This window comes from Desarmillaria tabescens (genome assembly GCF_030435595.1).
Source record: "Desarmillaria tabescens strain CCBAS 213 chromosome Unknown EV420scaffold_4, whole genome shotgun sequence".
NCBI classification, from domain to species: Eukaryota; Fungi; Basidiomycota; class Agaricomycetes; order Agaricales; family Physalacriaceae; genus Desarmillaria; species Desarmillaria tabescens.
In genome coordinates, this window is record NW_026848303.1 from 494784 (window position 1) to 518681 (window position 23898).

Consider the following 23898-nt stretch of genomic DNA (forward strand, 5'->3'; position numbering starts at 1 on the left):
ATGTCCCGTTCTGCACTGTACAAGTCTCCCAAACACCTCACGTGGTGTGTCCTTAAATCTCTGTGTCGGTCTGAGTTTTGGTTCGAGACAGTTTGTGAGTCCAAAGCGTCCAGTTGGGTTTGTCTTCTCCCACTCCTGTACCCACTTCCCTTGTGCTTGTTCCCTCATTTGCCTATGTGAGTTTGCATATGTGTGCTGTCCCAGGTGATGCATCATGCACGCTTCCTTTGCCAAAGCATCTGCTTTTTCGTTTCCAGGTATGTCTTGGTGTCCTGGCACCCATGCTATCTCTAGCGTTGTTTTTTCATCATCCTCCAGGATCTTTGTGGCTATCTTGAAGAACAATGTTGCATGCTTTTGGCCTGGTCTATGTTCAGGACATATAATGGATTCAACTGCAGATGAGTTATCTGCAAAGAAATGGATGTGACGTATGCTTGGGTGGGCTGCACGCAAATGTTGTACATTTCATGCGGCCCACGCTAAGCCAATAAGCTCTGAATCATACACCTCAGCATAGGGTCCTGTCCCTATGCTCTGTGATGCCACCACTTTCCCTTTAATCATTGCTACCCAGCTTGCCCCCATTTGCTGTTTGCCATTTAGTTCGAGCAAGGAGCCATCAGTGTAGAATAGTAGATGGGTGTCGTCAAAGGAGAACCTTCTTATGTAAGCTTTGTGTCCTTTTGCTGCATCCTCTTTTGATTCACCACTCACTGGCAGCAATGTCTGGAACCTTTTACCGAATTCTGTCAGCGATTTCTCCCATGGTGCAATCGGGAAGAGTGATATCTTCTCATCCTCTGGTGTCAATATCACGGCCAGATCTCCTAGAAAGGTCCTCCTTGTTGGCCTTTGCTTGTTTCGTCGATGTCTGACTGGTATATCAGGTTGGATTGGTGGGTATGTTCTCGGTGTTGCCCCCTCTCTCCAATCATCATCAGCTAGTCTTTGTATGATTGGGCTTGTTTCACTGAATTTACATATCCGTACTGCGAACCAGTCCCGTTCGAGGTCCAGAAGGTGTTTGATGGGTGGAATAGATGCCTCGATCTCCAGTGCTATGATTGGGGTCATTCTGAAGGCTGCACACATTAGGTGTAATGCTCAATTCTGTACTTGTGTGAGCATTTTGATGTGAGCCACTTGTCGTCTTCCCTTCCACCATATAGCTGCTCCATATGTCAATACTGGAAGTACACATGACATGTATATGTGTCGCATGTGGTTCTGGCTGAGCCCTCACACGGTATTTGCAAGCATGCCCATCCCATTTACCACTGACTCTGCCCTCGCTACCATCTCTTTAACATGGGAGCAGAAAGTCAGCTTTGCATCGAAGAAGAATCCCAGCCATCACATTGATAGCTTTGGTGCAATCGTGATTTCTGTTCCAGCTGTTTTGCCTGGTAGAATGATTGCTGGGAAAGGTGTGACACCCTTCTGGGAGACAAAGTGGCATAGTTCTCTCTTGTCGCAGTCTAAGGAGAGGCCGATCGACTTCAAGAGATTGGCAGTACTGTGGTACTCAGCTTTTAGGACAGCGACATTGGTCTCCAGGCTCTTGGAGCTGACCCAGATGTTTCCATCATCTGCAAACATGACCATTGTTGGATTGGTGTGCCACCCAGGATTCCTTGCAAACCATGCGGCATCTGGTTTCAGCAGTGGTTCAATTGGGGGTACATCTGGTGGAGTATATCATTCTAGGAGTTCTGCCGAGTAGAATGCTGACAGTATTGGTGACACTGGTGATCCCTGGGGTATTCCATTCATCACCGGTTTCATCTGACCTTGTTTTCCATCCAAGCACACTGCTGCCTGTCTCTGCATGAGAAATGAGGCTACCCATTTCACTGTTGGTAGTGGTATGTGTTTGCGCTGTAGTTCTCAAAGTAGCCTCATGTGGTTGATAAAATCGAAGTATCCTGTGATATCAAACATCAGTGATGAAGTGACTAGGCCTCTTGCTCTTGCCACTTCAATATCGTGCACAAATGTGGCTGCTGCATCTATTGTTGATCGTCCCGCCAGGCCACCAAATTGGGTTGGTGGTACCAGATTCTGTGTTTCAGCCCAGAATGCAAGCCTATTAGCCTGTATTCGTTCGAGGACCTTTCCCAGACATTCTAGTAGCTGGATGAGTCTCCATGCCCTGGGCATTCCATAGTCCTTCTTTCCTGGTTTTCGTAAGGCAAAGGCAATTGCTGTCTTCCAAGGTGTTGGGTGGTATCCCATTGCAGCACATAGGCGTATGAGTGCTATGATGAAGTTCTCGCAGACTTCCCATGCCCATTGTAACAGTTGGTAGTTGATCTGTGATGCCCCAGGGGTAGATTTCGTCGAACCAGCAAATAATGCAGCATGTACCTCTTCCCTGGAGACATCATAGTATGCTATGTCTCCAGGGTTCCCAGTTTCCAGCTCTGGTTCCTCACTATCTGGCAGCTCTGGAGGTGGTTGGAACAACTCATCTCAGATTGCATTGCACTTGTCCTCATGTGTCATAGCTGGCATCTCTCCTTGCCCTCGTTTGATCGCAGGTGATGGGTAGTTCCATTCCATTTTATACCATTTGCTAAAACTCCATATCTTGTCTGTTGTCACCTCTGCAAGTGTCTCGTCTAGCCACTTCTTCTTTGCTCATTGACACAAACGTTTGAAGAAGTTCTGTGCCTTCTTGATCTCCCTCGCTAGTTCTAGGCTGATACATCCATGCTCTGCTTTGTGGGATCATTGAGCTTCTCGTAACTCCTTCACCTTCCTGCATGCACTCTTCGTCTTGGGACCCCACCATGCACAGGCATGTTTGCTTGGCTTTCTTTTCGGTACGACACTCTCTGTAGTCTCCTGGATCTGTGTATGGAATTGGGTGACAATCTCATCAAGCTGCTGTTGGTCCATGGACTCCGGCGTAGCTTCTTCCACCTCTCTCATGCTGTCTCTGAATCCTCCTACTCTTATCTTGAAGTCCTCTACCCACTCTCCAGCATCGGCCTCTTTTAAGTTATACTGGGTCCTGAGGGCATTGTCAATGACTTCTACATCCTGGTCCAGCTTCCAAAATATCGCGCTATGGTCTGATGTGTACGATGAGTCTGAATCGACTCTCCAGTCCACCAGAAGGTTCCCTGCAACTGCTGCAGCATTAGCAAATGTCAGGTCTATGACTGACTCAGCACCGTTATTGCTTCTTGAGAAGAATGTGGGTACTCCCTTTGTGTTCATCAATAATAAACCTCTCTCTACCATCCACTCTATGAGTTGCTCCGCCCATGGGCTCTCCCGCTGACCTTCCAAGGCCCAAAGAGGGTGGTGCGTGTTGTAGTCACCTGTGATTATCATTGGCATGTCCAGGTCCAGGGCTAGCCTCTGGATTCTGTCCAGTGCCGTTTTTCCGAGATCGTCTCTGTCTGTTGGGTTGTTATACAGATGGACCAGCCATAGTTTCATTTCTCCTTGTTGTACATCGAGCACCTGTATGTATGGGTCCGTCACAATATCCGCTCGTAGTGTCACTGTGAGGTCCATCCGTTTCCGTACAAAGGTTATCACTCGTGGTCGTTCTTCCTCAGCACCAGCTGGTAGGATAGTCTGCCATTCCCGAGCCCTCGCACTTGCTGAGATCCACTTTCCGTGCGGTGTCTTCCACCACCACGGTTCCTGGAAAAGGAACACATCAACTGAGTTACATAGATCTGCAAGCGCTGCTCGCATAATTAAGGATGACCGTGAGCAGTTCAACTGCATGAAGTTCACGGGCTTCGCTCGCGTTGTTGATTGTGGTTGTGTTGTACCACTCATTGGCTACGATTGAGTTGTTCTGCATTGTGTATACTCTCTATGACCTTTGCCAGTGAGTTTCCGTTTCCGTTTTGCCAAAGCTGCCTGAGTTGTTCAGATTGTATCTGTGGAAAAACAGCTTGGAGCGTAGCGATGGTTTCTTTTTCAAATAGTGGATCATCCGCGTACCTTCTGCCAGAGGTGGGCATGTCAGCTTCTGACTCGGTCCCAGGCTCTGTAGCAGGGTTCATTTGCTTTTTTCCTTTTCGCTTGCGCGTAACTTTTTGCCAGCCCCCGTTTGCCGTCCCGATGTTTCCTACTGGACGTGATGGCCTGGGGTCTCTATAATCCCCCAGTCGACATATCCGTACCGGGCATGAGCGGTCGTTTGCTGCATGGTTCGCCTGTTCGCTGTCTTTGCAGTTTGCGCATCTCCTATGTGTGCATGTCGGTGCTGTCTCTCCTTTTTCTGCTGCTGCTACTCTTGCTTGTATGCACCGTGAGCACCTCTCTGCATGGTCGTTCTCGTGGTGGTCTTCTGCACATAGTCGGCACTTGGCCGCGACTTTGCAAACTGCTTTTCGGTGAAATCCCTGGCATCCCTCGGCATTGAATTACCGGAGGTTTATCTGTAAATTCCTTCACAATAGATGACACCCAGTATAACGATACGTTCCTCCTCTCCTCGGTCATGTACCTTGCATCCTCTTCTTTCTCAAAAGATACCACCACCGACGATGCGTACTTTCCTTCCTCCAGCAGTTTCCCCTCGGGTCTTACCCAGCGGAATGCTCTGATAGTCCTTCCACGAAGGTCGGGGTTCTTTGCCATGAGCTCTCGCCTGACTTCTTCAGCTGATCGTATTCCGTCGCCATCTGGCCCATCGATTATTCCAGTCCTGACGCCGCAGATGTGTACTGAGAACCATTTCTCATCAGGGTATGCTTCGACTGTCTCGCGTCCTGGGAACACCACATGTTTGAAGATGTTGGTGTGAGGTTCTAAGTCTGTCGCTTGCTGGTCACTCCGTAGATTTAGTATGCAGCTGTTATTCGCATTGAATCGTACATGGACAACCACAAACGCCTTCGTCTCCTCATGCTTGGCTAGTTCCTCGTTCACCCTGATGGCCACCATCTCGGGTCTTGGCCTCTCGTAGTCTATCGGTAATTCGAGGGCCCGTACCACCATGCGACATGGGTTGTACACCTTGTTTGGGTTCACCGGCTTTGTCGTGGTTGTGTTGGTCTGTGCTGTTGGCTTTACTGGTCTTGCTGGCTTCGCAGCATACCGCAGTGTCGGCGCTTTTGCTGTATTTCCACCCCTGGGTGTGGTGGCGGTGATAGCAGCATAGTCTTGTATGGGCAAGGATGCACGTACTTGTTCCATCTGCTCTTCACTACTCTTCCTCTCCCTTCTATCAAGTCCTATCTGCATGCCCTCGAACTGTTCCATTTTCTTCTCCATCTTCTCCTGCTTGTTGTATACTCGCCGAATCATTAGTTCGGTGCTGAGCGTCTTCTCGGGCGATACAAACGTTGTTAGTTCGTATATGAGGGTCTGTGCTAGTTCGCCTAGTCCTTCTTCACTTGACATCGTTCTGTTGCTTGCGTATTGTCTCGCTGCTTCGATCGTGTTCTCCAGGTGTTCCCGCAGTAATGCTGCACGTCTCTGGCCATCATCTTCCTCCATCTGCTCTGACCAGCCTGTCGGTTCCCCGTAGAAGACATCTTCATCATCCGGTCAATTTCTCTTGGACCCTGTGAAGGTATCTGAGGGTGCCGGGGATGCGCCTCGAGATGGTATTGGACTTGGTCGGTCTTTGTTGTTTTGTGTGGCGAATTTCTTGTTCACATGTCCGCGATGAGCTCTCGGTGTGGCATTCAGGTGTGGATAGGTTTGTACTTTGTTTTTGGTTGGTGTAGATGGTGTATCTATGTGTGAATTACCGCCTGCGCTGTCATCTTCACCATCCATCGTCTCAAATTTGCCCGTGGGAAAATTGAGTCTGATGGTGGTTCCGGATCAAGGAGCGATGTGTAAGTGTATGACCTCCTTCAGCGTGCAGCACATTGCTACTATCTTATTCGGTCATCGTGCAGGCAGGCGAGCGGTGAGGAGACGTACTGGGCATCAAGATATCTGAAGCCGGAGCTTCGAATGCCGGTGCATGATAGCAGGACCTGCATACAGCAAGGGAGGATACTCAATGGAGAAGGCATTGAATAGTGTGCACACCCGAGTTGTGGTCGGTGTGGAGGTGGGCGTATATTGGTGGAGCCCACGTCATACAAGTGCAACGTGCCAAGACCATTAAACTGCAAGCACATCTGTTTGTCATGGGATTCTATTCCTCCCATGAAACGTCTTGCTCAAATCCTTAGAACGGTGAACAACATGACAACGAGAACCGAGAAATACGTACAAAGTGGATAGTAGGCCAGACGGGATTCGCCTCAGGCTGATATTGGTGCTAGTGTCTTTGACAGACGTCAGTATTTGGTTTACAGGGTCAAAGCATAGTACACGCACCAGAATCAACACTTGTTCACTCAACGTTCCTTCAATCTCTCACCATCAACGTCCGACTGAAGGATTGCCACCATCGTACATGTTGAATGCCTCGGGGATGACTGTTGCCTGTTGTAGACATAATCTGCAAGCAAAATCGATAAGTGATACACGGAGGGAATCAGTCCAAACGCACCTTTGATCGATCTCCAACCGGCGCCCTCTCAATGCTGCGCCTGTTCAGCCATCCCTTCCCCGGAAATGATCGTAGAGCCTTGAAGTCGAGGATTGATATTGAACGTTGAACGCTAACGTTGTGAGGGCGCGTCCCGAGGAGAGCTAACAAGGCTTAAACAGCCACGTAAGCAAATGAAAGAACTGTCAATAAGCAAATCTCACCTTTAATTACAGACGAAACACCTTCAACCCAAGCCGTAGAACTTTGACGTAGAGTGCCCATTCGCTAAGAAAAATCCGTTGAACAGTCTAGTCTGCACGTTAAGCAAAGAGACCAAGGGCAAGGAAATATCTACTCACAGGACAGAGAGATCTTCTTGTACCTTCGATACGTGACCATCATCGAACGAGGCGTCTAAATTTGAAGTGACGCTGCAAGGTAAGCACTACAAACGCGTAAACTTGGCGTGTACCTTTGGGAACAGACACCAGTCTCCTTCACACTAAATGAGGATTAGGTCTAAGCAATGTAATGTGAGCGAAATCGAAGGAATTAAAGAGAGAACGGGCGCGCTCACCGTAGTCGTCGACATCGATATCGAGTGAAAAGATGAATGTCACGCTGTCACACAACCATCAAGCACGAGACAATGATGCGGCCAAAAATCACTCCACTTCCTCCCCTCCTCTATTACCCAGCATACCACTCACCTCGCTGTGATCCTCTCCCCAGAGCCCGGTATACGAAGAGTGCAAGACGGGCGTTGATGCCCGAATCGAGGATTCGACTTCGGAGGTTCCGGTCCGCACACTTCTTGACCGCGAACCACCACCACGGTTGGTATTTCTCGTGTTCTTTTGTGATTTTTTGCTCACATATGTTTGCTTAAAAGTTTGGGCTGTTGATAATTAGAAGGAAATGGCTCAGTAGGGGCAGTTTCTCGCGTGGTAAGTCGTTGATTCTTTTTCTGTTCAATTTCGACGCGACTGACTGATTTTTAGTGCTCTATTTGATCTCAAGTTCGATGATTGTGGCCCGATTTTCCTCAGATCCAAGCCCCGCAACGAGCGATACTTCAGCAACCTTGTACCATCAACTTCGAGGTCGCCGATGACCATAAGTCTCATTCAGGAAGGAAGATCCTTCAAAGCCATGTCGGATATTTGGTACGAGGTCCATCGTGTTTTCCAGCATAAATTCTTACAATCTAAACAGACACCATGTTTCGATCTCATGCCTGGAGAACATCAAAATCTATGCCTGCAAGTCGACGGCACCTCTGGCTTTGCGAACTCGTTGTCGAGGCCATCGTGCCATCTATTGTATGCGCCAATTTTTCTCTCCGAGCTTCTCAGTACCGACATCTCTTTAGGCACGAATTTCCTCAAATCAACATCTCTTTTTTTTTCAAGCCCGGCATGCTGCGGTGATCAATGTCAGCTCCCTGGCACAAATGCAAGCGTACGGCACTTCACTGTGGAGTGTTGCGAAGGTAATATTGCGTCGAGATGTTGTATCTCCTTCCGGCGAGCGAGGGTATGGTCAATTCACTGCTCGTTTTATTTCGACTGACATTCTCTAAGTTTTGATTGTCAGTCTTTATGTCACCATCCTGTACCTACTGAGGCCTCGTCGTGTGCTGAACTGGACTCAAAGATTTTCACGGCGAACGAGCTTGGACGGTGCATTAGGTATGTCCGAGGAGGAAGGGTACAGATATCTACGCATCGTGTTCGTGCATCGTAAGTTTGTATTCCCTTCTCCATCGTTTCTGCACTCAATACCCGTCTAATTAGGTACCGAGCCTCGAGGTCGTGGTGGCTATATAGATCGACGTCCCGCGAGCCAGGTAAAGCTTTTTAGGACTTCCTTTGGATCCTCATTCTAATATGACTTTTTAGCCGAATTTTTTCGAATCCAATGCCTTGCGGCAAGCAAACTTTGGGTGGGAGGGCCTTGCTGTTGGCATGGTGATGAGCCGGACTTCATCCGATGCGCTCACGACGCGTCATTCGAGGTCCCACTGCGTGGCTTTGAGTATATGAATTGACGTCCTGCGAGCGAGGTAAGCCTGTGTTTAGGATTTTCCAGCCTTCATTTTGACTAACTTGAGATTCTCTCCTAGCATCAAATTTCGGAGGTCGACACCTTGCGGTGAGCAAAACATCGCATCCGACATGGTATGTTTTCCGGTATCTCATTTTGAAAATGCTCACAAATCATCCGTTTAGCTGCTTGGTGGAATCGAGCTTCTAAGCTCGCGAAACGAGAAACTCAGAAGACGGCACCATCTGCTCCAAAAGCTTCAAAATTGACAGGCGGAAGAAAATCAAGCGAAGTGAGTCACCGTCTGCTCAACTCTGCCGAGGTTGTACTGATGTTATACCCATTTAGAGGCATGTTCCTACCCATCGCCGAAGCTCTCATTTTTTATTAGCACGTTGTATAAAAATAGCCTATTATATGGAAAGTGCTTAACCACTATTCTCTACCGAGAACAAGAAGATCACAGTGCGCGATGCTAGCAGCATCGTGAAGGAATTCCAAGCCTTTCGTGCTTTCGTTCAAGGTCGGAAATAAGGAATTGTCAATCTAAGCGCCCATGCCACGAGGCATTCATCAGGATATAAATCTTTTGCATTCCTTTCTTCCTTTCACACGCATCTGCCACCATCGATGGATACCACCAAGCTGCCCACCATTATCATCGCCGACCCTCCCTTCCATGATCCCTCTAATTGTGCAGATCTAGTGATCCGTACAGCAGACAATGTCGACTTCTTCGTCCTCAAGGTACTCTTATCATTGGATTCCCCTTCGTCTTTCTTCCGGCACGTGTTGCAGGCGAGCCATCATACAGAGGAACGAGATAATCTTCCTGTACTGGAGGTCAAAGAGGACAGCAGCATATTCAGGATCCTCCTCTTCTTCTGCTACCCATACAAAATCCCCGAGATAAGGGATTTTAAGCAGTTCACCGACGTCGGAACAGCACTGGAGAAGTATTGCATCGACAACGCTTTTGAGCGATTCATCGAGGCCGTGTTGGCGTCTTCTGTGATCAAAGAGCAGCCCGCACGGGTGTTCTCGGTGGCAGTCGGCAATGGATGGAAGAAGTTGGCCGAGACGGCAATGAGGAACACACTTGCTATACCTTTGGAGCCGGAAGTTGAGTTCGAAGAGTTCAGAAATATGAACGCCCTGCAACATTTTCGTCTCCGGGATTATCACAGAAAATGTGGAAAGGCTGTACAGGATTTGAACATAAAGGAAAAGGAGCAATTTTCCACGAATGCCAGCATGGTTAGAACACCATTTGTCGGAACTAGCAGTTCTTGCAACATTCCATGTTAGGGGCATGCCCAATTCGTGTCAATGGTGTCACAAGTCGATGTCATTTTCAATCCTGACAGCATCAAGGAACCTCTACTGTAGCCATGACTTGGCTGAGGGACTATTTGGACACAGTGCTAGCGCAAGTATTGCTACGGCCTCAGTCCAGATATCGCTCTGGATGAGGATATCATCCAACGGACCATTGCAGCAAGTATTTCAGAGTGCAGTAGCGACGAGTGGGCCGAAATCGCGGCTAGCAAGGTTCGTCTGCTTGGGAAACTGCTGGCGAAGGAGATCGATGAACGTATTTCAGCGGTACGTTTAGCAGTCATCTTCAAAAGCGTTTTTTCTGAGTAGTTGACACAGGTACCTTTGAACATGGAATGGACGAAGTGAAGAAGGATGATGGGTGTGACTCGGAATATGATGGGTTGATGAAAAGGAGGAGACGGTACCTTTGCTTTGTGTCAGAGGTAGTTCCGAGATAAAGGCTGTGTACTCACTCAGAGTTTGAACTTCATCCTCTTCGCCTCGGTCACAACCCTTGACAGAAGATTGGTCAACTCAACTCCAGCTGATCCAGAGGTGTACCGTGTAATAGCTTGGCATAGTCTGCAGCTCCGAAAGCGAGTCGGCCTGAGCTTTCGTACAAGTATAGACAGGTTCAAATCTAGCTTTGTGCCAGTAATTTTCTTTGTAACATTGGTTGGCATTGGATATTTTCGGTCTCATCCATCCCTCCTTCCCCCGCACTGGATACTGACATCTAGTTGGATAACGCGCTTATTATTTGAGCAATTTTTCCCAAAGAAAGGTGGTTAGGTCTCTAAGCATATCATATACTATGACAAGCGTACTACAAAAGGATTGCAAGAGGATGACAGAATGGGACAGATAATTAAAGAAAGAAAAGACGATGTGAAGAGATAGTAGTCATTCCCCAAGACCTTCAATGAACCGGTTTCATGATGATTGCCTCAGGATTGTCTTCAGCTAATCCCGAAGGATCCTCTGCTTTACCTCCGCACTGTCTGGTATCTTCCTGCAAGTCCGTACAGTTGTGCTCAGCTTCCCTATAAGTGTCTGGCTGAGCTTCGAGATCGTCTTCAAATCCACGATATGCCATCATGGAATCATCCTCGGAGCTCTTCCCAGTCTTATCCTGCCCAAAGCGTAACGGCGAAGTCATCACACTCCCTTGCCATGAATCGTCCGGGCGAGCGTGGCCTGCTGCGACGCGCCCAAGAAGCAGTGTTGGAGCAATTCCCTACGTAAGCAGTGTCAGGAACCTTCAAACAAGGAAAGACAATAAGTTGGCATACCCTTGTAAATCCGGCTATGGGATCGAGGTAGTAGGTAGCGACACTACCCCGCGCAAAGAATGCCACATATAAGATCAAGGATACGGCATACAGAGCTGAAGACTCCACCAAGACTTCCATGAAGCGACGGTAGGCTCGAAGTCCACTTTCTCCTCTATCTGTTGCTCGTGCGATAGCTAAAACGCGGTAGATCATGAGCAAGGTGCACAATAATGTTGTGGCCAGAGTTAAAGAAGCATAGAGTACTGCAAAGAGAAAGGAGCCATTTGCACTTTCGACAAACTGCTGGTTTGTTATGATGATTTTAAACACTGCATCTCACATTGAGTGAAAGGAAATAATGGGTAGGGTAAATCACTGTACCGATACCGGCAACCAGACAGAGGGCAGGAAGAAGAACTATTTGCCACTGCCGTCTCCAGACCAACCAACACCTCCACATCTGGAGCAACAATAAGCTAACGTGTCAATGCATGTGCATAGGTGCTAGACACACCATGATTGAGTCGACAAGGATAGTAGAGATTGCGCCAGCAATGCCTGTCACCAATGTAACTGCTCTTTGGGGAGTCTCAATCCTCGTAATCTGAGTCAAAACGTTCTGTCCATTTACCACCAGTGCCGAGCGCACAGTCGACCAGTTGAGGGAAAAACTAGCAAATGCCATGATATAGACAATGATGAGAACGATGACCGTCACTTTTCCAACAGGTCGAGACTTTTGCGTGACTATAATTCCGTTCAGTTCAAATTAGCATATGTATGCAGTTTTCTCGTACAGATGGTCCACAAGGCAACGGCAAGAACGCTGGAGTAAATGCCTAGGTATCCCGACAATTTTTAGACATGAACATCTCGTGGAGCGGGTGAACATGTACCCTGTAAGTGAGCGGCAAGGATCACTCTATTCATCTCAGAGTCGAGAATAGAAAGGATGCTTTCTACATCAGCGCTAGTAATCTGGGGTGGAAGACCGGCCTGCATGTTGCTAAATGAGAAGGGAAAGCAGCAGGCGAGAGAATGGCTTGTAAGGATGGCACCGCGCATACCTCGATTATATATAGAGTATCCCTTCCCGTGAACAGTCCAAAATAGCTGTTAGAATCATTGATCACGGTGCGCCCAATGTCTGTTCTCTTTTCCTGGATCTTCCGTGTGTCTGATATCCTCGGGTGTTCCAGGCACTGATCTGAGGAAGAAAGACGGTAAACGGGATTTGATTTATATTCGGAGAGCGCCCAACCTGATTCTCCGACAATGATAGATAGATGACTGAACATTGAAGGTCCTAAAGATGGCGTGATGGTGTGAATGCTTTCATCCCGGTTTGAAAATAGTCGTCCTGAAGGCGCCTCCAAGATTCTTCGGCATCGTAGGATAGTAGGGAAGATAGCCAGTCCCACCGCAAGAATTTTCTTAGTGAGAGCAGCTGCACTTTCTAGAATGAAGTCATACAGGCTTGTCTATTCATAGCCTTTCCTCTCACCAAAACATCCTGATATCGATCATCATCAAGGAGATCCCGTAGATCAAGCTGAAGCAAGATGTAGCTCCATAGTAAAGCCGCAATCAGCACGTTTACATCGCCGACGTAAATGTAGGAGCCCTGTCGATGATTGGTCTTTCCTCATTGATTCGCGCATGATAGGTGGTTAGTCCCATGAGCGCGCATCTCCACTTAGTATCTCCACGTCATGATACGCTACATGACTAGCAGGGGGGAAGCAGCACCGTAAGCGATCTCAACGCCCCTTAGATCAACGCTTAGCTCACTCACATTCTACCACAGATGTTGAGGCGTCCATGTTCCCATACAGCGGCAGATAAGAATTTGGCCAGTGTATCATGATATCATATCGCGAGAAAACATGCGTGAAGCCATGTGGCGTTTCTGGAAAAGGGGCATGAAATTTGGATCGTTTGCCTAGGGACGGAGAGATTGACGGAACCGCAGAGACGATAAATCATTTCGCAGCTCCAGGGGGGCAGGTATGGTGAAGAGAGGAAGTCATGGCTGATGACCAGTGGCGCACACAGGGTGAAAAAAATAGACTTCAGAAGACATATAAACCATTGTTTACGGAATACGTAAGAGACTTTCATGCATGAAACAAAAGCGTATGAAGACAACAGATTATGAAGAACCGTGTTAGTTAAAAGGAGTATCCCAGCTGCCGAAGGGAAAAAAATAAGCTGATGGTAGGAGCAATGGAGGATTCAGTCTACTCACGTAGTGGGAACGTCGTCTTCCGTGAGTCCCGTATCGTTCACCGGGAAACCTAACCCTCCGCCGATTGTCGCCTCCCTACATAATTTCACAATTAAAAACCCAACTATCGACCAAGGCATCACGTACCTCAGATACAGGTCCAGATTGATCAGGTCAAGATATCCCAGCTCAACAATGTTCAGGGTGGCCAACCCATCCTGAGTGAGCGACACATTCTCAATGACACCGGAACTCGCTGTTCCGAGGATTGGAACAACGATAGGGTCCTCAAAGGTGTGGTCGAAGGAGATATATTCGACGGAGTTGATACCGGCGGAGACAACGACACGGTCGAGGGTGATCTCGACGATGAGGGGGTTGGCGGCTGTTGTCGTCAAGACCAGTGAATGGAGAAGGAGAAAGCGCACGACGCACCAGTGAACCAGAGGCTAGAACGAGTGGCGGTGAATAGTAGGAGGAAGAAAATAGCAGCATAACATACTTGGCGAGGTTAGTAACAAGAGAGTCCAACTGCATGAACGTTAGTTTTCAATGAGGCCTACAGTTAAAAGAGCATACAGTCATTGTCACACTGATACTGGCTATGAGGCCGGCCAGAGGATCAGCAGCATCCACAGCTGACGAGGTGGGAGCACCACAGACAAAGGCAAGAATAGAGAAGATGAAGAAACTGAACAACATTGGAGCAGTTGAGAGATATTCGTGTCGGACACATTGAATTTATAGGCAGCAAAAGCGCTCGTATAATGAATGGAGAAAAAGACAAGACGGTGTGCCAAGCCGTGTAGAATTTTCCGAGAAGACTAGCTAGATGATGGATTAGTGAGGATCAGTCGGAGAAGAGAGAGGACCTGAGGGACACCTATACAGCCATGAATCCTATGCCCATTGGGACTTGGAAGGACGGAGAATTCGAGAGAAAGAACAGTGTATATCGTTACAAGAAATCTAGTATGTTCGACGTACTGTCCTGTGACGAAGCAAGCACGAGGTTGTGGAGACTAAGGGTATCGCATCAAGCGCTGAGGCAGTTGTCGCCGGTCGGCATTTTTGAGTCCACTGTCGGTCGGGTACTCAACCTCTAGCGTGCAAGTCGCGTCTTTTTCACTTCATTGGGGGATTTTGTTGAGAGACACAGAAAGTACATGTACTGAGTTTGTTCAGCAACGTCGAGAAAAAGAGGAGGGATGTACAGCCACTCCCATGAACCCGGATATTTGCGGCCCGGCCTCAAGCGCACAACCAACGCCGGCGGCCCAAATGACTCGGAATCGTCTACTTTCCTTCTTCCTTCCTCCCTTACACATGAAACCCGTACGCATATTACATTCTCTTACTGATCCTCAGCAATACCCCCATCTTACGTTTTCAGGAAAAACGCGAGCCTGCTTGTCGAAGTGTCATATGCTTGCTAGTTGGTTTTCGTGTCGGCGCTTTCTCTGGAGGCTGGAGATATACCATCGGCGGTTCTGATTTCCATCGACCTCTTTGATATTCTGGGGCGTTCTAGATATCAAATCTTCCAAGTCGACTCCGGTAATATCATTGCCTGACATACATTTGGAGAGACTCCGTTCCTACTATGACTCATGGTTCAATTCTATATGACGGCTCAGCGTTCAGCCTTGTGAGGATATCTTCGGGGAGCTCCTTCAAGAAAAATCCGAATAGCCGAATGATTTCTGTGTTATCTTCCCAGCCCACCACCTGGTGAAAGTCCGAATACAGCGCACCTTGTCTCATTTCAAGATCGTCGTCTTTCCGAAAGGTCGAATTCTGTCATGGTACCCGTAACACCCCAGATGCCTGTTGCATGTGCGTTTGAGCGCCACTAATTTCTCTTTCGTCATGCTGATTTCCGGACCTATGTGTTCAGGTTCAAAAATGGGTGTGCAGTCACTAGGTCAGGTTCAAATAGGACTATTCCCTCAACAGCAACGTTACCGCTGTTGGTTTGTCTAATACCCGAAACTGTGCTTTTTACGACTTTTTAGACCTTGTTGTGCATCCCAGTGCACTGCGTACAGATCAGATCGGCGCACGGCAGGCTCCAACTCGGTCCTCGAGGCATCTCAGCATCGACGCCAGGGCCTAGGTTGAAGTGGTGCATTCGGCTCCCAGTGACACGTATCAGCCACCAATCATATCGAAGCCATTTTGCATTGCATGAACAGAAGGGTTGTCAACGCAACGATGCAACCTCGGTCTTTTAATATCTCACTGTCATTGAGTATCCTGCCCTAGACTGCGGCGGGTTGACTTCGGACCTCTCAGCATCCTCATGTCTTCAAACTCCAAGCCCCAAGGTTCACATATGGGATAGTAGCCACAGATCCTGCATCCACAAAAGTTTGACGTCGATTCGAATTTGCCAGTCTACAACAGGGAGGCTGCATTTCACCTGCTGGAGCAAATGGTATCCTTTTCGTTCCAGCTTTCGTGTTGTCATATGCGTGTGCTGATTGGATCCGCCTGCTCTTCTCGACAGAATACTCCGTCTGGTAACCAACCACTTTGAGTGCGCCGTTTGCTTGCATATAAAGGCTGTCAGGCCAAATGGAAATGCTAACATCCTTGCTCTCATTCGCTGCCCCTCGCCTCTGTTGTGGATCCTCGCTCAGGCTTTACTACTCTCGTTTATCTATCCACTACTTCAATTCCGGTGTTGTTGGCCATGTTCTCGCGGCGTACCTTCATGACTTCCGTCGTAGTGCTGTTGGGCATCAGAGGAGCTGCTGGCCAGTCCGCCTCTGCCTACACCGATCCAACGACAGGAATGACATTCCAAGCGTTGCAAGACTCTTCGACTGGATTTGTCTTCGGTATCGCACTCCCAGAAACCATCGGCACTGATTTTATTGGTCAGATGGTAAGTTGGGCTTGCTGGTTCTAATTCCTATCTTAATTTCTCCTCCGTCTGAACAGGTGTTTTCTTTGACTGACGGAGCAGGATGGGGAGGTGCTAGCTTGAATGGTGCCATGACCGAGAGTCTGCTTCTCGTGGCTTGGCCAAACGGGGATGAAGTTATGACATCCTTCCGAGAAGCGACGTTCGTGATCTACCATTTTATAACTAGTCCATCCCTTTGACGACCTTTTTGCAGCGCGTATTCCACGCCACCTGTTTACAATGGCAGCGACGTCACACTGTCTACCATCTCCGACGGCACATACGTCAACGACACCCACCTCTCGTTGACTTTCCTTTGTGGAGGCTGCATCACCGGAGATGACCTCACCTTCTCCAGCACTGACACCAGCGCCGTGCTGGGCTGGGCCTACTCGACCTCGAGCCCTTCAGACGTCACTGATGAGAGCACGGATTTGGTGTACCACAGTGCTGGGTACGGAGAGTTTGGGCTCGGGATCTCTAATGCTCAGACGTCTGAGTACGAGACTTGGGCGGCGCTTGCTGGTGGGGATGGTTCTGGAAGCAGCTCGTCTGCATCTGCGGTTTCTTCCACGGCTATCGCTTCGTCGTCCACGGCCCAGGTTCCTTCTTCGACGGCCGCTGTAACTTCTACTGCCGTCGCGTCCTCTACTAAGAGTGTCGCTTCGACTGCATCTGAAGCGTCGTCGCCTTCTGGTGCCGGAGCGTCATCTTCCGCGACGACGAAAGCAGCTGATTCAACTTCGGCAGTGGGTACGGCGACCACAACTGCTGACTCGTCGACGATCACTGATGCTAATGTCTGCATGAACAGTATGTTTGAGTTCTTCTTTCCACATTTCTAATGCGCTTAACGATGATTATAGACTACAATAGCTGTATTGCTGCTAGTCAGCCGGACCCGGACTGGGATGGATGCGGTGCGACGAAGGATTCGTGCTTGGCGAATGCAAAGTACGTCCGGACAAGGAGATCGGGCAACCTGGGACGTCGGTTGTAGATGTGAGAGCTTGTAGAAATTGCCTTGAGGGCACTATCATATTCTGCTAGCACAGAATGCTGCATTCAAAACTGTGTACGAAGATACATACACACTAATTATTGATCAGGAATTTCCGAGTAAGGCGTATACGATATCCTTGGAGAAAAACGCGAATCCCAAAACTCGGGCCATGGAATATTCTATCAGGAAATTCTTGCGCTTGCGCTGGTCGCTCATATCTATTGCACCGGTGAAATATACGCGCTGAAGCAGTGACGGTCCGATCCCGGAATGGACTTGCATTGGCTGGGCTGCATCCAGGCTTACTGCTTTAGCAAGTTTCCGCCGGAGGACGGATAGGTGCAGCTACGTCACATCTTAAGTTCAGTCCGTTTATCCTACTTCCTTCAAGTTTCTTCAGTAGCAAGCAGACTCCACCTACCTTATCCTAGCATCTTAGTCCGACCGGCGTGATTCGGTACTATTTGGACCTTGAAAATCTGATTCCGATAGGCGCTGGATGCAGACTCTGGCCACTGGCTGGATGATCCGAAATGGAAACGTTGGCATTACCTAAGCCACTGCCTCTTGCTTCCGTCCGAGTTTCATTACTGGGCCGTTGCAGGCCTAGCGCCTTTATATATCCAGTCCAATGTCGCGACATTCCGGATTCGACATCCAGCACCTTGTTGCTGACGATAAACACCTACACTACGGTGGAACTTCAACTGTGTAGGGAAGAGCACTCGTTACTATCATATGTCACTGCGCGGTCACACGAGTCTGGAGACGGGGATTACTTTTGCTTCTCCTGGTGTGTATTCTTTCACGATGTGAATAATGGCTGACGTTTCATTCCATACAGAGGCTCAGAGTATGAAGAATATAAGATCCTGTTCCCCTCAGCCCAGCAAAGTTACCGACCTCCCAAACGAGATATTGACAGCAATATTCTCGGCTGCAGTCAACTCTACTTTAGCCTCAGAACACTCTCGAGTTCTCTGTTACATCTCTCTCGTCTGTCGTGACTGGCGAGCAGTCGCCGTCGACTCTTCCGAACTCTGGACCACGGTGTACATATCCCACTTGAACGACCTCCCGTCTGCTCAATTATTCTTCGAGCGTTCGGCTCCTCGTTTACTTGATGTCATACTCAGGTTTGACTTTTACGTGAACTGGGCCATCAGTGGTAAGATCGCGGAAGTCACGTTCCCGCATCTTCATCGTTTTCGAACTCTCAATATCGAGTTCGATAATCCGGATACGTATCATGCGTTCTCCAGTCTCTTTCGCACTGCGGCTCCAAGCCCACCCTGTTTAAGCAGTCTTCGCCTCCATTACACCGGAGCGACTTGGAGTTTCGCGATGATTCCCAATGTCCATCTACTTCCCTCTCCGAATAACATTGTTTCGCTTGACGTCCACCGCCTACCGGTGACTGTCGTATCTCACTACGCCAGTCTCACTACTCTTTCATTATATCGCGTATTTCTGGACCATGCACGCATGCGAGATTTGTTTCTCGCGTCTCCATCACTCGAAACACTTATCCTCGCAGCGTTACACACCTTCAACGGACCAGCTACCAGCTCGGACCTTCCCCCCATCGACGCATCCTCCCTGCGATGCTTAGCTCTCAGCATGGACAGCTCGCATCGGGATCCATGCATACCCGGCCGATGCGTCATATCCTGCCTTTGCTTGCCAAACCTCGAGAGTTTGGAGGTGTACGGGTTATGCAGACATGCTGTCGTCGGGTTGGGGGCGCACTTTGGGGACCTCCCAAAGCTGCGGAAGCTACGATTGCAGCACCTGGTGTGTTCTGTACATGACGAGCCGTTTGTCAGGTCCCTCCAGTTGCTGAGACGGTTGGAACTTGTGGATGCGGATCCGAGGTCCTGGTCTGGCAAGTGTCTTCCCCTACCGTCGCTAACGTCGTTGGTGTATAGTTCTGATGGGGTAGGAAATCATTATGAATGGCTGGCGGATATATGTCGACAGCGTCCTCGGTCGGGTCCGCCGTTGCACGTTCAGGTGACGGATTTGAGAAACGATGAAGGGGTTCGGGATGAAAGAGGCTGGGATAAATATGCCGTCATTGAAGTCTGCCTTCCGTTGTCGGTCAAGGGTATGTTCGACTGGGAGATTCTGGAATGTGATAGAGAATATAAGGACACAGAATCTGATTGGTTCGACTCGTCCTCTGATTCTGACTCCTTAATTTAGGTCTGCATTTTATATACTACTTCTGCTCCCTAATTTTATCTTACGCGTACTTACAATTTTACGAAGATACATATACCGCAGCTTAGACTAATTTGACTCGACCTATCCACACTGCATTGAAGAATTATCAATCGTTCCACCGTCGTTAGCCGTGATGGCATAGCATCGAGTACGCGATCGAAGAGTCTGCGAGGGTCCTCGATTCGGTGCATTAATGTTCGAGCCAGTGGTTCTGGGCTGAGCGACGTGGACCTTGGAAGGGGTTGACCTGTGTGGTACCCTGTCTACTTGGCATTGTCTACTGCTAGGTAGTATTTACGTGCGCGGTCATTTTTTAGTCGCTCGCGATCATCTTTGTTGGAGCTGCTGCTGTTACACTTGCTATGTTCCCGCACGGGATATGTGCTGCACCGACATCATATTCCTCCATTCCATGACATTGACAAGTCATAAAGACCATACCGTCGCAGTCGTACCAGATCCTTATGTAATCTATATCTGGAGTTCAGCTCGATGCTCTCCAACTTCCAAGTGCTTCTTGATCTTGAACGTTCACGAGCACGTCCGTAAAGAGGGCCGCAAGGACGCGAACCCGCCTTACGGGCGCGATTGCACATCAACGCCTCAAACCTGATTGGCCCGGTAATCACATGATACCCGGAGACTGATGCGGTCCTCCTTCTGACCTGTGGCGCTGTACACCCCTTATGTTAACTCTCCCAAGCGCATGCAATGTCCCTCCCCCATTCCCTCATGGCTTCTCTACTAGACGACCTCAACGCCCTGGAGGCTCTGGTTCACGATGACCAGAAGCATCTCCACCGACGCCTCATTGTCATGGGCGTCATATTCGTCATCTCCCTCGTCGGTACGACGTCGTTTTTCTGTTGCGACAATGAAAGCCAACTCGGTTGTTCTTTTTTGCCTTGTAGCTGTGTCGTTCCCTGGGATATCCAAGAGGTCGACGTATCTACCGATACCGAAGGTTGTTTTTTTCATCGGGAAGCATTTCGGCACCGGTATGTCTGTCGTGCACCAAAGTTTGTGGGACGGGACGGATCTTTTCTGACGCATATATGCAGGTGTCATATTATCAACGGCGTTTTGCCACCTTTTGCAAGACTCGTTTGAAGCGTTGCAGAATCCGCTGGTTGCACAAAGCTACGGAAAGGTTGGAGATCAATGTGCGTTGATAATGTGCGTATTGGTTCCTTTCGCTGCGCTGCCGAGTCTCATCTCAAGGATAGATTGGGCTCCCTTCTTTCAATATTCCTCATTGAATGTACGGTTCATGGCTTTACTCTTCATTTTCGTTTCTGACGCTGTTCTAGATATATCTACTTCATATGTTGACCATCTACACGCTGAGCCCTCTGAGCCTACCTCTCCAGTAACCAGAGTGACATCATTACCTCCAACTTCTGAACCGCAGCCTCTGATATGTGACGCTCCTCCAGAACCGTCACCTACTGAAGACACGCCACTGCTGTCGTCCTCATCTCACTCCTCGCATACTTCTGCATCTCACCAACCCCAGCATTACCTTTCTTCGATAATAACCAATACCCCTAGGCATCTTCGCAGCACTGAATCATACTACATCATCAACGATCTTAATTACCACGTAAATCACGGCGAATACCAGTTGATAGGAGGCAGGGGATCCTGCGTGTGCGTGTGCGTCTGTCCTGCGAGTGCTGAAGGCGATAGACCTCCAGCGAAGAGCACCACAAGAAGCGGAACCGTGACGCCCATTCACACTGTAGATCTCGAAAAACCGCGCATTGGACGGAGACGTCAAGTGGTGGGGATTCTAGTTCTACAGCTCGGCATTATGATTCATTCGCTGGTAATTGGTCTGACACTCTCGATTACGCATGGTGCTGAATTCAGTACGTTTCATTCTGTTTTTGTGATGTGGCTGTCGTATTGACTGTATCCTTCACAGCTTCACTTGTAACAGCCATCATATTCCATCAACTCTTCGAGGGCCTGAGCCTGGGCATCCGAATCGCCGCGCTGCCACCATCATCACTAGTGCCTCGGTTACCAATTCCCAACACCACATCAACATCGCATTCAAAACCGCTTTTCTTTTCAGTCTTGGGCGCGGAGACCCGATGGCAAGCTCTCCGGCGACACTGGCTCCCCCCCGTACTCTCTCTACTCTTTGCCGTCACGACACCCCTCGGGCTGGGCGGCGGCATGCTGGCCTTCTCCGGAAACGTCAGCAAATCGCAGATGTTGCTCACGCAGGGCCTTATGTCAGCCATCTCCGCCGGAATGCTTATATATGCCGCGACCGTGGAGATGATTGCCGGCGATTTCGTGTTTGGGAACCTCAACGGTCATGAACATGGGGGGCATGAACATGAACATGGTGGAGAGGTGTTCGAGCATGAGCACGATGAGGAGGGGGGGCCAACGCCTGGGAGAAAAGTCCTGGCTGTCGTTAGCCTGCTTGCTGGAGTGCTGGGTATGGGGCTTGTGGGGATTGGGGAGTAACGACGACTCGGAACATCTTAGAGATATTGTATTTTAGTCATCTGGATTTGTAATTTGGAATAATGCTCTTATAGACTTGCTTCAGACTGAGACTGGGTGCTCTTGTCGTGAAATGGATACGGAAAGGCAACGCTGAGTCATTATGTAACCTAAGCTCGCAACGGCCCGGGACCTCGTATGTGGACTTCGACTCTCCATATCGGTCTATTGGCCCCAATACGGGTACAGCGTTGTGATATTAGCATAGTGCTCAGATACGACATGGATCTCAGACATTGCTAATGGGGAATTCGAATCTCCATCCATTGGGACCTGGCGCAGGTAACACCACCGCCACCACCATCTTTGGCGACCGACCTGGATAGGTGTGTCCCCCGGCAGAGCAAATGGACTCCGACGGGAAAATGGCTGCACAACCATAATGCAGGTACCGTCTCTGCGAAAGGGAACGACAGAAACCAAGAGGATGTAAAGACAGGCCGGAAGGAGGACTTGGAAGGAAGAGACGAACTGATAAAACGTAGGAATGATAACAGTGTGTTCAGCTCAGTGTGTTCATTTTGATTTTTATGTTGCATGGACGGATCCTTACCTGTAATGATGATTCATAGTATACCGCCCAGCGGCCACTGTCAGATTTATTCTTTAGATATCGTGAGTGCAAGTTTCTGGAATTTTAGCCTACTCACTCGTTCCGGTTGTAGACGTGTGTATTGCAGAGAATAAGGCTTTCGTAATGGCATTACTCGAGAGCACGAAGATCTGAACGAACTCCGCAAGTCAAGGCAGTTTCGTCACCTATCTGATTTCGCGGCAGCACCGTAGATTCCTTGTGATGATCAGTAAACTCCATCAGCCGGCTATAAGCATTTCAGCGCTCGTTGGGAATCTGGTCATGAACCATCCAAACGTACGGCTCCAGTTCGACGCGCGCGTTTTGCGGTTGGACAGCATGATATCATCATTCTACTGTCTGATTAACTCGAGGTTACGTACCGCGGCAGATTATCATTGGACCACCAGGTACGTGTCGCTTTCTCTCTCCCCCACTTGCCAACCAATTTAAGATACTGGACGACCGTATTATCACTCAGTGAAAATTCTGCGTTAGAATTCGTTCACTGCCCTGTGAGACCCGAGTCTTTAGATCCTCAATAATAGTCATGGGTTCTTCACTTGCAAGATGTTTTGTATGACTATCATGATGCAGCTCGAGTCTACAATCAGCATCAATGGAAGGTATGCAGTAGAGAGCGCGTGAAGTATCTCTTTCAGCCTCCTCACACTTTGAAACTCTTGTAGGAGATTGGGTAAAGCCACGCCCAAGTTTCATTGATACGAGATCCCTCCCGATACTTTCTTCCATGGCTAGGCGAGTGGCACAGACGGGGATCTCATCAAGTCCAGATGCTTGTTTTTCTATTTTACGCGCACGATCAATGTCCGGCGAATGGTTTACCGTGCAAAGGGAACGTGCGCGAGTTCTATATTTATTCTGATGGCTTTACCTACCCCAAAACGCCTTGCACCGTGTCGATGTCTAGAAGAGAATGGCATCCCCTAGGCCGCTCAATCTCATCCAGGCTTTGCGATGACAGGTCCTTTCTATGTCCTCGGTGGTATCTTTTCCTCCTCCTCCCTGCTATCTTCACGGATATGTTCCTCGTTGTGTAGGATCTCCATCGCCAGGTGTTGCCGTGCTTTGCGGACCTTTGTCAAAGAAGCCGCAACCGGGAGTTCATCACATTAGCGGGTTCTTCGAACCTCAGCCTTCGGGTATTTCTTCGACAGCCGTACAGACAGCTTACTCACGCTCAAATTTAGCTGTATAAAAGTCGCGCCCCCCTCGTCTTCCTTTTTCTTCATCATGGCGACTCAAGCTGCCACTACTCAGTACGTCCGGCTCGGACACTGACTCTGGATTTCATTAACATT

General features: G+C 48.9%; 9 protein-coding genes across 9 annotated transcripts; 5 read left to right on the plus strand and 4 right to left on the minus strand.

Moving 5' to 3' along the window:
* Positions 1 to 4011: 4011 nt before the first annotated feature.
* Positions 4012 to 5619, minus strand: EV420DRAFT_805153 (uncharacterized protein). The gene has a single exon (XM_060483529.1). It carries the CDS (start codon positions 5473 to 5475, stop codon positions 4219 to 4221), a length of 1257 nt encoding a protein of 418 aa, XP_060336814.1. The 5' UTR covers positions 5476 to 5619; the 3' UTR covers positions 4012 to 4218.
* Positions 5620 to 7692: 2073 nt separating this feature from the next.
* On the plus strand, positions 7693 to 8517 carry EV420DRAFT_1636561 (uncharacterized protein; the record flags this gene model as incomplete). Its single annotated transcript, XM_060476603.1, has 5 exons — positions 7693 to 7794; positions 7845 to 8008; positions 8069 to 8214; positions 8269 to 8321; positions 8374 to 8517. The coding sequence occupies 5 exons, from the start codon at positions 7693 to 7695 to the stop codon at positions 8515 to 8517; spliced, it is 609 nt and encodes a 202-aa protein (XP_060336815.1).
* Positions 8518 to 9148: 631 nt separating this feature from the next.
* EV420DRAFT_1636562 (uncharacterized protein) lies at positions 9149 to 10204 on the plus strand (the record flags this gene model as incomplete). The annotated part of the gene is made up of 4 exons (XM_060476604.1): positions 9149 to 9775; positions 9827 to 9903; positions 9970 to 10123; positions 10175 to 10204. The coding sequence occupies 4 exons, from the start codon at positions 9149 to 9151 to the stop codon at positions 10202 to 10204; spliced, it is 888 nt and encodes a 295-aa protein (XP_060336816.1).
* A 553-nt stretch (positions 10205 to 10757) lies between these two features.
* On the minus strand, positions 10758 to 12114 carry EV420DRAFT_1636563 (uncharacterized protein; the record flags this gene model as incomplete). The annotated part of the gene is made up of 6 exons (XM_060476605.1): positions 10758 to 11075; positions 11131 to 11441; positions 11494 to 11572; positions 11627 to 11859; positions 11910 to 11951; positions 12009 to 12114. 6 exons carry the CDS (start codon positions 12112 to 12114, stop codon positions 10758 to 10760), a joined length of 1089 nt encoding a protein of 362 aa, XP_060336817.1.
* A 697-nt stretch (positions 12115 to 12811) lies between these two features.
* Positions 12812 to 14136, minus strand: EV420DRAFT_805319 (uncharacterized protein). The gene is made up of 7 exons (XM_060483531.1): positions 13919 to 14136; positions 13842 to 13870; positions 13775 to 13788; positions 13487 to 13724; positions 13361 to 13435; positions 12908 to 13301; positions 12812 to 12840 (listed from the first exon to the last, which is right to left on the minus strand). Exons 1-6 carry the CDS (start codon positions 14039 to 14041, stop codon positions 13280 to 13282), a joined length of 501 nt encoding a protein of 166 aa, XP_060336818.1. The 5' UTR covers positions 14042 to 14136; the 3' UTR covers positions 12812 to 12840; positions 12908 to 13279.
* On the minus strand, positions 12918 to 13410 carry EV420DRAFT_805236 (uncharacterized protein). Its single transcript, XM_060483530.1, has 2 exons — positions 13361 to 13410; positions 12918 to 13301 (listed from the first exon to the last, which is right to left on the minus strand). Exon 2 carries the CDS (start codon positions 13231 to 13233, stop codon positions 12982 to 12984), a length of 252 nt encoding a protein of 83 aa, XP_060336819.1. The 5' UTR covers positions 13234 to 13301; positions 13361 to 13410; the 3' UTR covers positions 12918 to 12981.
* A 1919-nt stretch (positions 14137 to 16055) lies between the features above and the next one.
* Positions 16056 to 17250, plus strand: EV420DRAFT_1636565 (uncharacterized protein; the record flags this gene model as incomplete). The annotated part of the gene is made up of 4 exons (XM_060476606.1): positions 16056 to 16229; positions 16286 to 16410; positions 16465 to 17063; positions 17117 to 17250. 4 exons carry the CDS (start codon positions 16056 to 16058, stop codon positions 17248 to 17250), a joined length of 1032 nt encoding a protein of 343 aa, XP_060336820.1.
* Positions 17251 to 17742: 492 nt separating this feature from the next.
* EV420DRAFT_1509181 (uncharacterized protein) lies at positions 17743 to 19603 on the plus strand. Its single transcript, XM_060471460.1, has 2 exons — positions 17743 to 18046; positions 18098 to 19603. The coding sequence occupies exons 1-2, from the start codon at positions 17992 to 17994 to the stop codon at positions 19456 to 19458; spliced, it is 1416 nt and encodes a 471-aa protein (XP_060336821.1). The 5' UTR covers positions 17743 to 17991; the 3' UTR covers positions 19459 to 19603.
* A 584-nt stretch (positions 19604 to 20187) lies between these two features.
* EV420DRAFT_1509186 (ZIP zinc transporter-domain-containing protein) lies at positions 20188 to 22087 on the plus strand (the record flags this gene model as incomplete). Its single annotated transcript, XM_060471461.1, has 6 exons — positions 20188 to 20326; positions 20391 to 20477; positions 20541 to 20655; positions 20706 to 20740; positions 20790 to 21350; positions 21407 to 22087. The coding sequence occupies 6 exons, from the start codon at positions 20191 to 20193 to the stop codon at positions 21961 to 21963; spliced, it is 1491 nt and encodes a 496-aa protein (XP_060336822.1). The 3' UTR covers positions 21964 to 22087.
* Between the last annotated feature and the right edge of the window lie 1811 nt (positions 22088 to 23898).

Excerpts from the sequence above, each read along its gene's own strand:
- EV420DRAFT_805153 (XM_060483529.1), bottom strand. The coding sequence starts at position 5,475 with ATGGAGGAAGATGATGGCCAGAGACGTGCAGCATTACTGCGGGAACAC.
- EV420DRAFT_805236 (XM_060483530.1), bottom strand. The coding sequence starts at position 13,233 with ATGAAAGTCTCTTACGTATTCCGTAAACAATGGTTTATATGTCTTCTG.
- EV420DRAFT_805319 (XM_060483531.1), bottom strand. The coding sequence starts at position 14,041 with ATGTTGTTCAGTTTCTTCATCTTCTCTATTCTTGCCTTTGTCTGTGGT. Across the intron at positions 13,436-13,486 it reads AATCTGGACCTGTATCTGAG|GGAGGCGACAATCGGCGGAG; the intron begins GTACGTGATGCC and ends GAAATTATGTAG. Across the intron at positions 13,302-13,360 it reads GAAGACGACGTTCCCACTAC|CTGGGATACTCCTTTTAACT; the intron begins GTGAGTAGACTG and ends TCCCTTCGGCAG.
- EV420DRAFT_1509181 (XM_060471460.1), top strand. The coding sequence starts at position 17,992 with ATGTCACTGCGCGGTCACACGAGTCTGGAGACGGGGATTACTTTTGCT. Across the intron at positions 18,047-18,097 it reads GATTACTTTTGCTTCTCCTG|AGGCTCAGAGTATGAAGAAT; the intron begins GTGTGTATTCTT and ends CATTCCATACAG.